At 47.4% G+C, this 14,155-nt stretch overlaps 1 protein-coding gene across 1 annotated transcript; it reads right to left on the reverse strand.

Moving 5' to 3' along the window:
* Positions 1 to 377: 377 nt before the first annotated feature.
* Positions 378 to 12,705, reverse strand: PRSS16 (serine protease 16). Its single transcript, XM_032238735.1, has 8 exons — positions 12,507 to 12,705; positions 11,053 to 11,130; positions 10,013 to 10,060; positions 8,252 to 8,524; positions 7,035 to 7,176; positions 4,909 to 5,088; positions 2,903 to 3,048; positions 378 to 436 (listed from the first exon to the last, which is right to left on the reverse strand). The coding sequence occupies exons 1-8, from the start codon at positions 12,684 to 12,686 to the stop codon at positions 386 to 388; spliced, it is 1,098 nt and encodes a 365-aa protein (XP_032094626.1). The 5' UTR covers positions 12,687 to 12,705; the 3' UTR covers positions 378 to 385.
* Between the last annotated feature and the right edge of the window lie 1,450 nt (positions 12,706 to 14,155).

The following is a 14,155-nucleotide window of genomic DNA, read 5'->3' on the forward strand; positions in this document are numbered from 1 at the left end:
ATATAAGTCTACTACTGCTATTAACTGCGGTTTTATCAAATTCATGGTTTTTATTGTTATAAATTTACATTTTGTCCCCGCGGGCTAAGTTTCACACGATGCAGAATCAAAGCCAGCCCAGCGAGGGTTTCGTGCCGCAGGCTAAGTCAGCCGAGAGTTCATCAAAAAATCTTCGTTTCTTTTAAAAAAATTGTGCATTTGGAAAGCAGTGTGTTGTTGTTTTTAAAAAAGTTAAAAAAGCAAGCCACGGTGGCAAAAAGAGGTAGTTTTGGTGTGTGGCGAAAGAGTTTCGTGAAAGTCTCTTAAGTGAAGGCGAGTCGAAACAGCTTTGCTTCGTATCACTAGCTACGCATAATACTTTTCTTTCTTGTGTACTCAGGTTGTCTCAGTGAATTTTTGCTAAATTCAGCCATTTGCCAACCCAGGAAGTAATTTGCTAAAGAAAGGAAGGGGAAAAAAAAGAGCAAATTTTACTAACTTCGAAGAAGTATTAGTTTGTCTTCTCAGCTGACCCTTTGCCAATCTTCTGTTCTTACTTGTTTCCTCGTCTATTTATTCATTTCAATCCCACCTTTATTATTTTTATAAACAACTCAAGGCTGTAAAATACAGAAAATACTCTTTTCCCTTCCTCTTTTTCCCAAAACAACAAATTGGGGGGTGGCTTGGGCTGAGAGAGAGTGTCTAGCATAAAGTCACCCACCTGGATTTCATGCCTAAGGTGGGACTAGAACTCCCTGCCTCCTGGCAATTGGCCCAAAGTCACCCACCTGGATTTCATGCCTAAGGTGGGACTAGAACTCCCTGCCTCCTGGTGATTGGCCCAAAGTCACCCACCTGGCTTTCATGCCTAAGGTGGGTCTAGAACTCCCTGTCTCAAGGTGATTGGCCCAAAGTCACCCACCTGGATTTCATGCCTAAGGTGGGACTAGAACTCCCTGTCTCAAGGTGATTGGCCCAAAGTCACCCACCTGGATTTCATGCCTAAGGTGGGACTAGAACTCCCTGCCTCCTGGCAATTGGCCCAAAGTCACCCACCTGGATTTCATGCCTAAGGTGGGACTAGAACTCCCTGCCTCCTGGCAATTGGCCCAAAGTCACCCACCTGGATTTCATGCCTAAGGTGGGACTAGAACTCCCTGCCTCCTGGTGATTGGCCCAAAGTCACCCACCTGGCTTTCATGCCTAAGGTGGGACTAGAACTCCCTGTCTCAAGGTGATTGGCCCAAAGTCACCCACCTGGATTTCATGCCTAAGGTGGGACTAGAACTCCCTGTCTCAAGGTGATTGGCCCAAAGTCACCCACCTGGATTTCATGCCTAAGGTGGGACTAGAACTCCCTGCCTCCTGGCGATTGGCCCAAAGTCACCCACCTGGATTTCATGCCTAAGGTGGGACTAGAACTCCCTGCCTCCTGGCAATTGGCCCAAAGTCACCCACCTGGATTTCATGCCTAAGGTGGGACTAGAACTCCCTGCCTCCTGGTGATTGGCCCAAAGTCACCCACCTGGCTTTCATGCCTAAGGTGGGACTAGAACTCCCTGTCTCAAGGTGATTGGCCCAAAGTCACCCACCTGGATTTCATGCCTAAGGTGGGACTAGAACTCCCTGTCTCAAGGTGATTGGCCCAAAGTCACCCACCTGGATTTCATGCCTAAGGTGGGACTAGAACTCCCTGCCTCCTGGCGATTGGCCCAAAGTCACCCACCTGGATTTCATGTCTAAGGTGGGACTAGAACTCCCTGCCACCTGGTGATTGGCCCAAAGTCACCCACCTGGCTTTCATGTCTAACGTGGGTCTAGAACTCCCTGCCTCCTGGTGATTGGCCCAAAGTCACCCACCTGGATTTCATGTCTAACGTGGGTCTAGAACTCCCTGCCTCCTGGTGATTGGCGCAAAGTCACCCACCTGGCTTTCATGCCTAAGGTGGGACTAGAACTTCCTTTCTCCTGGTGATTGGCCCAAAGTCACCCACCTGGATTTCATGCCTAAGGTGGGACTAGAACTCCCTGTCTCAAGGTGATTGGCCCAAAGTCACCCACCTGGATTTCATGCCTAAAGTGAGACTAGAACTCCCTGTCTCCTGGTGATTGGCCCAAAGTCACCCACCTGGATTTCATGCCTAAGGTGGGACTAGAACTCCCTGTCTCCTGGCGATTGGCCCAAAGTCACCCACCTGGCTTTCATGCCTAAGGTGAGACTAGAACTCCCTGTCTCCTGGTGATTGGCCCAAAGCCACCCACCTGGATTTCATGCCTAAGGTGGGACTAGAACTCCCTGTCTCCTGGTGATTGGCCCAAAGTCACCCACCTGGCTTTCATGCCTAAGGTGAGACTAGAACTCCCTGTCTCCTGGTGATTGGCCCAAAGCCACCCACCTGGATTTCATGTCTAGGGTGGGACTAGAACTCCGTCTCCTGGTGATTGGCCCAAAGTCACCCACCTAGCTTTCATGCCTAAGGCGGGACTAGAACTCCCTGTCTCCTGGAGATTGGCCCAAAGTCACCCACCTGGATTTCATGCCTAGGGTGGGACTAGAACTCACCATCTCCTGGGGATTGGTTCAAAGTCACCCACTCGGATTTTGTGCCTAAGGCGGGACGACAACCACTGTCTTCTAATCATTGGTTCAAACCCACCCAGCTGACTATCATGCCTAAAGTAAAACTAGAACTCCCAGCCCCACAGTTTCTAGCAGGTGCTTACCATTTGAATAACTTTTATTACTTATTTTCATTTGGAAAAGGGTTCACCTAGCCCCAAATTGAAAGCCCGAATGGGGGTCTTGATGTCAGATTGATTATTTGTTGATTTCTTTAAAAAATTATTATGCCACCCATTGCAATTTCCGCTCCCCACCTTCCACCCCACTGTTTCCTTCGGCCTCCTTCAGCAGCCTCACCTGTCTGGCATGGATAAGGGACAAAGGGTCGCCGGGTGCGGGAGAATACATATTGGCACAATGAGAGGTGCCGTTGATTAAAATAGCCGGTTCCGAATCAGACTCGTTCTTGAGGACACTCAGAGGGTACCAAGGGTCTATGTTCCCTGCAGAGGATTGAAAAAAGAAAGAAAGCAAATGAAAGAGGGGGGAAAAATCAGTCAGTCTCAGGCAGGGATTCCGGGCTCAATTACGGTCGTTAAGTCGAGGACTGTCAGACACCAGGGACGACATACAATCTGGGCCTCTGTTGCAAAACAAAATGGCCAGAAATCGGGCAAGGTTCTCTCCCACACTGTGTTTTTCAAGGCGAGCCGGTCTGAAGGGTCCTTGGTGGTCTCTGAGCTTGGTGGTTTTCTTGCTGATCTTTCGTGGCCCAAAGTAGGGAACATCGTGAGTAGCCCTAGCCCTGATGGTGTTCCCTAGTTGGGTTATGAAACGTCTGTAAGAAAACCACCAAGCTCAGAGAGCACCAAGGACCTCACAGTCTTCCTCTTCCTCCTCCTCTTCCTCCATTTTCTTCTCCTCCTCCTCCTCCCTTCACCCTCCTCCTCCTCTCCCAACAAACCACACTACTTTCTAGCACTGATAATGTTCCCTAGTTGGGCCATGAAATGTCTGCAAGAAAACCACCAAACTCAAAGAGCACCAAGGACCCCACAGTCCTCCTCCTCCTCTTCCTCCCTTTTCTTCTCCTCTTCCTCCTCCTCCCTTCACCCTCCTCATCCTCTCCCAACAAACCACACTACTTTCTATCACTGATAATGTTCCCTAGTTGGGTTATGAAACATCTGTAAGAAAACTACCAAGTTCAGAGAGCATCAAGGACCCCACAGTCCTCCTCCTCCTCCTTCTCTTCCTCCCTTTTCTTCTCCTCTTCCTCCTCCTCCCGTCACCCTTCTCCTCCTCCCCCTCTTCTTTCAACAAACCCCACTACTTTCTAGCACTGAGGATGTTCCCTAGTTGGGTCATGAAATGCCTGCAAGAGAACGAACAAACTCAGAGAGCACAAAGGACCCCACAGTCGTCCTCCTCCTCTTCCTCCTCCCTTTTCTTCTCCTCCTTCTCCTCCTCCTCCTCCCTTCCTCCTCCTCCTCCTCTCCCAACAAACCACACTACTTTCTAGCACTGATAATGTTCCCTAGTTGGGCCATGAAACGTCTGCAAGAAAACCACCAAGCTCAGAGAGCACAAAGGACCCCACAGTCCTCCTCCTCCTCTTCCTCCCTTTTCTTCTCCTCTTCCTCCTCCCTTCACCCTTCTCCTCCTCCCCCTCCTCTTTCAACAAACCCCACTACTTTCTAGCACTGATAATGTTCCCTAGTTGGGTTATGAAACGTCTGTAAGAAAACCACCAAGTTCAGAGAGCATCAAGGACTCCACAGTCCTCCTCCTCCTCCTTCTCTTCCTCCCTTTTCTTCTCCTCTTCCTCCTCCTCCCGTCACCCTTCTCCTCCTCCCCCTCGTCTTTCAACAAACCCCACTACTTTCTAGCACTGAGGATGTTCCCTAGTTGGGTCATGAAACGCCTGCAAGAGAACGAACAAACTCAGAGAGCACAAAGGACCCCATAGTCGTCCTCTTCAAACCACACTCCCTTCTAGCACTGATAAGGTTACCTAGTTGGGTCATGAAACGCCTGCAAGAGAACCACCAAGCCCAGAGAGCACCAAGATCTCCCCCTCATGTCAGCCCTGAGCTACAAATAGCCTCCTTTCTTAGTGAGCTGACGTGTTTTCCGTTCTCAGCAAAATAAAACCCACTCTAGGCATCAAGCTTGGCTGCTGGCCGCTCCCTGTCCATCTCGTGGTGCCCCCGTCGCCATGTCTTGGCAGAAGGGTTTTGCAACCCCCCTGGGATTTCCTCGTGGTCTCCTCTCCTGGTTCCAAACCCCTTTAAGCTTTCCCAAAGCAGAGGTCACCACCACCACCACCACCACCACCCAGCCCCGGCGACCAATCCTCGTACCGTTCACGAAAAGAACTCGGCTGGCTTTGGGATGATTGGCCCCGTAATAGTCATTGGTGAAAGAGACCCCTTCGCTGACGTTGCGGTAGGAGATGTTGTAAACCTGAGAGCAGATCTCTAACTGGGAGGCCAACGTCATTTGGGGAGAGAAGGGGCAATCTGGGTCCTCGCAGGTCTGGTCTGCAATGGGAGGAAAAGCCGTTTCGGGAAATATTTACTATGCAGTTACACTGAGGGATAAGAATCAAGATCAGGCGAAGTGTTAGTATCGCTTTATAAGGCCTTGGTAAGAGGACCACGCTTGGAGTGGTGCATCCAGTTTCGCTCGCCACAATGTAGAAAAGATGTGGAGACTCTGGAAAGAGTGCAGAGAAGAGCAACCAAGAGGATTAGGGGACTGGAGACTAAAACATATGAGGAACGGTTGCAGGAATTGGGTATGTCTAGTTTAGTGAAAAGAAGGACCAGGGGAGACATGATAGCAGTCTTCCGATATCTCAGGGGTTGCCACAAATAAGAGGGAGTCAAGCTATTCTCCAAGGCACCTGAGGACAAGAAGCAATGGGTGGAAACGAATCAAGGAGAGAAGCAACTTAGAACTGTGGAGAAATTTTCTGATATTGAGAACAATTATGAGTGGAACAACTTGCCTCCAGAAGTTGTGAATGCTCCAACATTGAAGATTTTTAAGAAGATGTTGGATAACCATTTGTCTGAAGTGGTGTAGGGTTTCCTGCTTGAATACGGAATTGGACTAGAAGACCTTCCAATTTCATTATTCTGAACCCTATCTACTATCCTTGTAAAAGGCAAGTATGTTTTTTCCCCCCTCGTTTGGCAAAATGTTGCCTCCTGATCAGAGGTGGGTTCCTACCAGTTCGCACCTATTCGGTAGAACCGGTTCATCAAATCTATCGAACTGGTTAGAAGAGGTTCCACCAGTGGACCCGGAAAGCAGGCCACACCTACAGAAGAGGTTCCAAAAATTTTTGAAACCCACCACTGCTCCTGATTCAAGATCAAACTGAGAAACAAGAGAAACAAAGAGGGGGGGAGAGAGAGGGAGGAAGAGAGGGAGGAAGAAAGAGAGAGAAGGAGGGGGAGAGAGAAAAGGAGAAAGAAGGAGGTGGAAAGAGAGGAAGAGAGAGAGGAAGAAAGGATAGGGAGGGGTAAACGGATAAGGCGAAAGACAGAGGGAGAGGAGAGAGGGGTCGAAAGAGGAAGAGAAAGAGAATGAGAGAGGGAGGAGTAAACAGAAAAGGAGAAAGAAGGAGGGAGAGAAGGAGAGAGAGAGAAAGAGAGATATGTTTGGACCTGTGAGGAGGCTAAAAGTTTTTGGAAAAGGATCAAAAATTGGCTGGAGGCAATAACAGGGGTTAAAAGAGAATGGAAACCTGAAGTTTTTTTTAATCAGGAATTATGTCTGTGAAATATAAAAGAAAAGAAATCCAGTATTTAATACTACATATAATTACGGCGGCAAGGATTGCCTTTGCCCAGAAATGGAAAAACAAATTAATCCCAAACGAAGATGAAATAATAAGAAAGGTTATGGACTGTGCCAAAATGGACAAACTAACTAAAAAAATCCATAGAAAAGAAGAATCAGAATTCTACTAGATATGGGATAAATGGTATAGGTGGATGGAGGAAAGAAACAAGAATCAATGAAGGAATATAATTAAACTAAAAAAACAATAGTTATGAGTAAAATAAGAGGGTTAAGAAGGGTGAAATCCAAATGAAATGCAATAGAAGAGGAAATAATATAAGGTGTCCAGTATCGATTGATAATTGCTATTATCCTGTTCGTATTGTGTTGTATAAATGTGGTGTACGTCTAATTTGTGTGTGTGTGTGTGTGTGTGTGTGTGTGTGTGTGTGTATTTTACATGTTTGTTAATAAAAATCTTAAAAAATAAACAAATAGAAAGAGAGCTATGTTGAAAGAGAGAGAGAGAGGTTGAAAAAGAGGTTGAAAAAGAGAGGTGGGGGAGGACAATCGAAGCACATTGGAAACAGACTTTTAGGCAGTTTCGAGAGCTCAGGTGGGCTGGCAAAGGAGAGTAAAGGGGGGGGGCCTGAATGGATGGGAAAAGGTCCGAATTCTTTCAATGCTCACTTACAATAGCCAAATTCTGTGCAGGTCTGGAAGAACCACTGTCTCATAGCGAAGAACGCCATCCCAATGCTGCTGTTGCGTAACTCCTCCACAATTTCCGCCTGGGAGTTTTGCAGGCATGGCATTCCCAACTGCTCCAGGATGACCTACCAGAGATAAGACCCGGGGCATCCTGGTGACTGAAGGGCTGTCGGAATTCTGCCTCTGGGTTTCTTTATCTATTCATTGAATCGGCGTCCCTTCTGGTTTATTTCTACAATTAACTCAAGGCGGAGAACGTATCCAACACATTTTCTTCCTCATCTTTTCCACCTGTGAGGGGAGCTGGGCTGAGAGTGACTAGCCCCAAAGTTACCTAGATGGCTTTCATGGCTAAGGCGGGACTAGAAGTCACCATCTCCCAGGGAATTGGGCTGAAGTCACTCAGCTGGCTTTCATGGCTAAAGTGGGACTAGAACTCCCAGTCTCCTGATGACTGGCCCAGGGTCACCCAGCTGGCTTCTATGCCTAAGGCGGGACTAGAACTCATCATCTCCTGGGGATTGGCCCAAAGTCACCCAGCTGGCTTTCATGGCTAAGGTGGGACTAGAACTCCCAGTCGCCTAATGACTGGCCCAAGGTCATCCAAGTGATTTTCATGGTGGGATTAGACCTCATCGTCTCTTGGGGATTGGCCCAAAGTCACCCAGCTGACTTTCATGGCTAACAATGGAACTAGAACTCCCAGTCTCCTGGGGATTGGCCCAAAGTTACCCAGCCTGCTTTCATGGCTAACAATGGGACTAGAACTCCCAGTCTCCTGGGGATTGGCCCAAAGTCACCCAGCTGGCTTTCATGGCTAATGATGGAACTAGAACTCCCAGTCTCCTGGGGATTGGCCCAAAGTCACCCAGCTGGCTTTCATGGCTAACGATGGGACTAGAACTCCCAGTCTCCTGGGGATTGGCCCAAAGTCACCCAGTCGGCTTTCATGGCTAACAATGGGACTAGAACTCCCAGTCTCCTGGAGACTGGCTCCAAGTCACCCAACTGGCTTCTATGCCTAAGGCAGGACTAGAACTCCCCACTTCCTGGTCTCCTGGTTTCTAGCCTGGTGTCCTAACCACCAGCCCAACTGGCTCTCTCTGCCCACACTCATTGCTGGTTCCACTGAGGTCATCAGTCAGGCCCCAGGGCATGGCCTTCTCGGTGGTGTCCCCCTCAGGAACCCCAATGGCTTACGATGTTGGTGGCCATGAGCCTCCGATAGGGAGAGCCGATGCTGCTGTTGGTCATGATGTTGCACATGCTCTCCACGTTGCTCCACACAATCGCACCGTAGTTATACTGCACGGCTCCCATGAACATGTCGGCAAGGTTGGTCACCAGAACCTGGCAGTCGCTTTCCCCTTGCAAAGGGCTGCAGGAGTGGAAATCTATGCTGAGTTTTGCCAGCCACCCGGCACGGATCATGCTGTCCACGGAAGCAAAGGCCTCTCTTATGCTTTGCAGGCACTGCAGGAGAAAGAAGAGAAGCCCCCCAGCCCAATTTAGGAGGGTCTTCGGACGTTGGGGAGGGGGTGGCATTCACGGAGAGGAAGCAGAAAGCAGCACAATGGAAGAACGTGCAACGGAGTTAGGAGAAAAAATTGAGATCCGCTCACCATCAAGTTGGCGTTGCTGAATGGTGAGTTCTACCTTCATTTGGCTTCAGGAAGTATGCTAAGCCATCGAGTTGAGCTAGCAAGCCAAGAGGTCTGGGTTCTGGGTTCAAATGCTCAGGGGGGGGGGGATTTCCGTGGTTGGAGGACAAGGCTCCAACACCCACAGGCACCCTCCTGTCAATTTGGGCGCTCCGGCAAATACTCCTGTTGTAACTGGCCGCTTGTCGGCGTCAGTTGCAAATGCAGTTTAAAGGATTCTGGTCTCGGTTTTCTAGGTTGCCTGAGGTGGCGCAGTGGGTAGGGTGCAGTACTGCAGGCCACTTCAGCTGACTGCTAGTTCGGCGGTTCAAATCTCACCGGCTCAAGGTTGACTCAGCCTTCCATCCTTCCGAGGTGGGTAAAATGAGGACCCGGATTGTTGTTGGGGGCAATATGCTGACTCTGTAAACCGCTTAGAGAGGGCTGAAAGCCCTATGAAGTGGTATATAAGTCTAACTGCTATTGCTATTGCTATAAGTAGGTCGAGGGAATCTGGTGAGAGCCTCGGCAACCTGTTGAGATCCAGGGATATGGGGATCACAATAGGGTGTGAAATCCAGCCGGTTCTGACAGGTTCTGGAGAACCGCTAGCAGAAATTTTGTTCGGAGATCAGGCAAATGCTACCTCTGGCTGGCCCCAGAGCGGGATGGGAATGTAGATTTTGCGGTATCCTTCCCCTGCCACGCCCACCAAGCCACGCCCACCAAGCCACATCACGCCCACCAAGCCACGCCCACAGAACCAGTAGTAAAAAAAATTGAATTTCACCACTGGATCACAACATTCCTGGTCTTAAAAATCAACAGGACCAGAAGTGGTGTTTTGCGGGTTCGCCCCGGTTTGGGTAAACCAGTCGCGCCAGCTGCGGGAGGCTCCGCCCACCTGCCCAGACGTCATCATGGACATTCTGCACATGCGCAGAAGGTTGTGATAGGGAACATAATTGATAGGGAGCATAATTGATAGGGAGCATAAGCCCAGAGACCCAAATTTCAGACGTGTCAATTTGTTTGCTTTTGATTTTTTGCTAAAAATTGAGGAAAAAAAGAATCTTGTACTTTAGGGGCTCTAATGATTAGAAAGGGGAGACGATGGGATGCAACCTAAAAGGATAAAATATAAACTTATTTATAGCTGCTGTAAAGAAGATTGGAATCCCTTCCTTCCTTCCTTTCCTTCCTTCCTTCCTTCCTTCCTATCACTTTTGCTTTATTTTCTTGTTCCTTAAATTTGTATTGTTCTTATTTTACGCAAACATTTTCTTTTTACAATGTTTTTTTTTTTTTTGAGACAACTGACCTCTTTGGAACCTTTCACCACTGGATTCGACAGACTCGCAGCGACAACCTAAAGAAATGGAAGCAAAAAAAGAAGAAGGAAAAAACGACATTTACGGGATCTCTCCAACGTATGATGATCCAGCCCCTTTCTAAAACATTGCAGCTTCAATCTGGAGGGGAAGTTCGCAAGAGACTTCCTGTGGCTAACCAATGTGTTAAAAACAAATAGAGAAGAACTAAGTTTGTGCACGAGCCATGCTGCTTTCCTTCTCCTTTTTTTTCCTCCTACACAGTGGAAAACACTGATTTTGTTTCATTCCATGAAATACGTAGGCGACTCTTTCATTGGATAAGCACAGTGCACAGGTCAGTGTTTTTTAAGGTTAAAAGTGTGTGGACTTCAATTCCCAGAATTCTTCAGCTGGTGTTGCTGAATTCTGGGAGTTGAAGTCCACACATCTTAAAGTGGCCCATACTAAAACAACTATACCTATATCTATCTATATATAAATGGCTGTGCATGTGTGTGTGTATATTCTAGTAAAGCTCTGGAAGGCCTCAAGCAATTTCAACCACACAGATGACTTACTCTGTGGAAACAAATAGTGTGGGTGGTAAGACACCCCTCGGGGATGGTGGTGATTCTGTTAAGATACAGCCTATTGTGCCTTAAAATGGCTTCTACCGTACTGCTTTAAAATGGCCGTACTACGGTACAGGGCTGTGGAGTTGCCATAGTAACGGCTTCACAGTATTCCACAAGGCGGCTCCCTCTGGTGGTGGTGGTGGGAAATCCAACATTAGGAATTGTGAAAACGTTTGTGGATAGCTGGACCGCGCTGGGTTATCAGCTAGTAGAGAAATAAATTATGGTGCTTGCTTTCCTCCCCCGCCCCTCCTTCCTCTCTTCCAAGTTAGAAAACTCCATATATATATATATATTTGCTTTTCAGCAAACTCTACAGGCCAATCTGCTAATTTCTGACGAAGTGGCTTTAACCTCCAAACGAACATCTCAAAATCCAGAGAGTTATTTTGGGGCGCCCGGCAAAAACTGACCTTGTTGTAGCCGGTGTAATCCATCACGGCTCTAACTGGAGCTGACGATGCGATGGCGGCAAAGACCAGATGGGGAAACTGGAAGAAAGAAAGGAAGGAAGGAAGGTGAACAAAGGAATGGGGGGGGGGGAAACAATATTTCCCTTGTGAGTTTTGGGATTTTTGGCGAGGGAAGAGAGGTGGCCTTTCAACTAACTTTGCCCTGGCCTTTGACCTCAAAGCCATTTCTGATGTGCAGAAGAAGCCATTAACGTGACCCCCCCCCTCCTTCCAACGTTCCAGTTTTTGCAAGAAGAGTTTGATTCCCTACAGCTCATCCTGGTTTAACGACCACAATTGAGATTTCAATCTCAGTCATTGAGCAGAGCAATTGTAAAGCAAAATGTCTCGCTTGTGACTGCTTCACTCAACGATCACAACCCCGGCACAATCTCTTGCGGTCGTTAAGCTGTCTCACATCCTGTTCTAACCTAGGTTTCCTGACGCAGTAAAAAGCACGCGCCTCGTCCCCAAAACCCTCTTTTTATTTCAACGGCTGCGAATTATGTTCATTCGCAGCCCTTCATGAGTCACAAATAGTTTGTAAAGAGTCCGACAGAAGTCTGCCAAAGTCTTTCAGGACGAGGCTGATAAGCACCCACCTTTATCTCCCTTGAAATGCTGCCGAAGACCTAATTGGCAATTAGCTTTGCAAGGCCACCCGGAGCACAGAGTCAAAACGGAGTTTCAGAATTTTAACCGACCAGAACGAACAAAGTTGCTTCCTGCAAAGGCTCACATCCGTTTGCTCCTCTTTATGTCTTATGGGAGGGGCCAATCACCACCAAGCCTTACTCCTGAGTCTCCCTTTTTTGTCCTAATTGTTCTTGCCTTCTGGCAGCTCTGCCAGAACAGGGAACAGGCTCACACTGTTCTTCTGCCTCGCTGATGTCAGACTCTGGAGGCTCCAGAGGCAGCACATAACTCCCAGCGTGACCCGACAAAAGCGCGAACGTCATAAGCGCGCCGACAACACCGCGGCGCTAAAACCGCGATGTCAAAAGCGCGCCGACAACAGCGCGCCGACAGAAGCGCGATTTAATTTAAGGTAAGATTTACGGTTAGGTTTAGGTTTAGGGTTAGGTTTAGGGTTAGGTTTAGGGTTACGTTACAGCGCGCTTCTGTCGGCGCGCTTTTGTCGGCGCGCTTTAGGGCTCATTCGTCGCTCATTCGTCACGCGGTTTTGTCACCGCGCTTTAGACACCGCGGTTTAGTCAGGAACACTTTTCTTGTGCACGCATTTGTGGTGGAACCAACTCCCAGATAGCCCTGTTCCCCTCTCTGTCTCTTGATGCATAGCCCTTGTCCGAGCCTTCCCCAGACTCCAGGACTGACCCATCTTCCTCCCCAACCTCTTCACTGTCCATCTCTGCGGTCAGTTCCACAGGCCGCCTGTGGGCCACAACAGATCCTACCTTAAGCCTAAACCAGGCAGCCAAAGAACCAGGATACGAGCCTCCAAAGCAAATCCAGGTGTGGTTTGTTGTCAAGTTGTATTTCTCGGTGATCAAATGGTGGAAGGCAGCCAGATCAGAGAGACTGAAAGGGAGAACGTTTAAGAGAATATTAGCAAGACACAACGGGTATTTCTCCATCCCAAATCTTCCTGATTTTGCCCGGACAAGGTGTTTAAGCTCTTCCTGCCCCTTGAAATTGCTGTCTAAACTGGGCCCGAGTTCAGGTCAATGCAATAGCCAGTCGCTAACAAGGCACATCAGGTTTCTAGACCTCAAGGGAGTAAAAATAGACTTCAACCTGTTTTAGAGTCTGGTCAGAATAAAACAAGGCAGAGATGCTGAACTTCGAATCTGAAAACCGGGAATTGTAGAATTATATAATCCGGATATTTGGAGTTCTTTCTACACACATATCTAGAATGAGCCAATGCAGCTTGTAAATCCAAAGACAGCAATGAAGGTTTTTAATTGCTGCAGGTTTTTGATAATTGGATGCTTTTATCGTTTTATTTTGTATTTTTAATATTGTTACAAGCTGCCTAGAGTCGTTTGACACTGAGATGGACGGCATATAGATTTAAATTTATATATACATATATATGTGTGTGTGTGTGTGTGTTTGTGTGTGTATGTGTTTGTGTGTGTGTGTAAAGGTAAAAATTCCCCTTGCACATATGTGCTAGTCATTCCCGACTCTAGGGGGCAGTGCTCATCTCCGTTTCAAAGCCAAAGAGCCAGTGTTGTCCGAAGACGTCTCCGTGGTCCTGTGGCCGGCATGACTCAACGCCAAAGGCGCACGGAACACTGTTCCCTTCCCACCAAAGGGGGTCCCTATTTTTCTACTTGCATATTTTACATGCTTTCGAACTGTTAGGTTGGCAGAAGCTGGGACAAGTAACAGGATCTCACTACGGCTACGGATTCGGCGCTAGGGATTCAAATTGCCGAACTGCCGACCTTTCTGATCGACAAGCTCAGTGTCTTAGCCACTGCATTCCTAGATAGATAGATAGATAGATAGATAGATAGATAGATAGATAGATAGATAGATAGATAGATAGATAGATAGATGTATAAGTATAAGTATAAGTATAAGTATATGTATATATTCCAAATAATATATGTAGGTCTTTGGTTATTCGGGTTTTCTCCCACGTAAAATTGGAAGTGTCTTGGCGACGTTTCGACGAAGTCTCATTCGTCATCTTCAGGCTTGTTTGCTCGGCTTGGTGCTTCCAGGAGCAATGGTGCTTCCAGGAGCTTTGCTCCTGGAAGCACCAAGTCGAGCAAACAAGCCTGAAGATGACGAATGAGACTTCGTCGAAACGTCGCCAAGACACTTCCAATTTTACGCGGGAGAAAACCCGAATAACCAAAGACCTATATACTAACACCCGCAAAAACCTCAGAAAAACAAATAATATATATTTATATAAATAAATACAAAATGTATATAAATATATAAAATAAAACAGCCCGGTTTTTTTTTGTTTTGTTTTTTGTTTTGCAAATACAGACCAAAACACATATTTATATATAAAATATATTTTATATATTTATATATAAATATATAAAATAAAACAGCCCGGTTTTTTTTTGTTTTGTTT

This window comes from Thamnophis elegans, unplaced genomic scaffold (genome assembly GCF_009769535.1).
Source record: "Thamnophis elegans isolate rThaEle1 unplaced genomic scaffold, rThaEle1.pri scaffold_65_arrow_ctg1, whole genome shotgun sequence".
Lineage (NCBI taxonomy): Eukaryota > Metazoa > Chordata > Lepidosauria > Squamata > Colubridae > Thamnophis > Thamnophis elegans.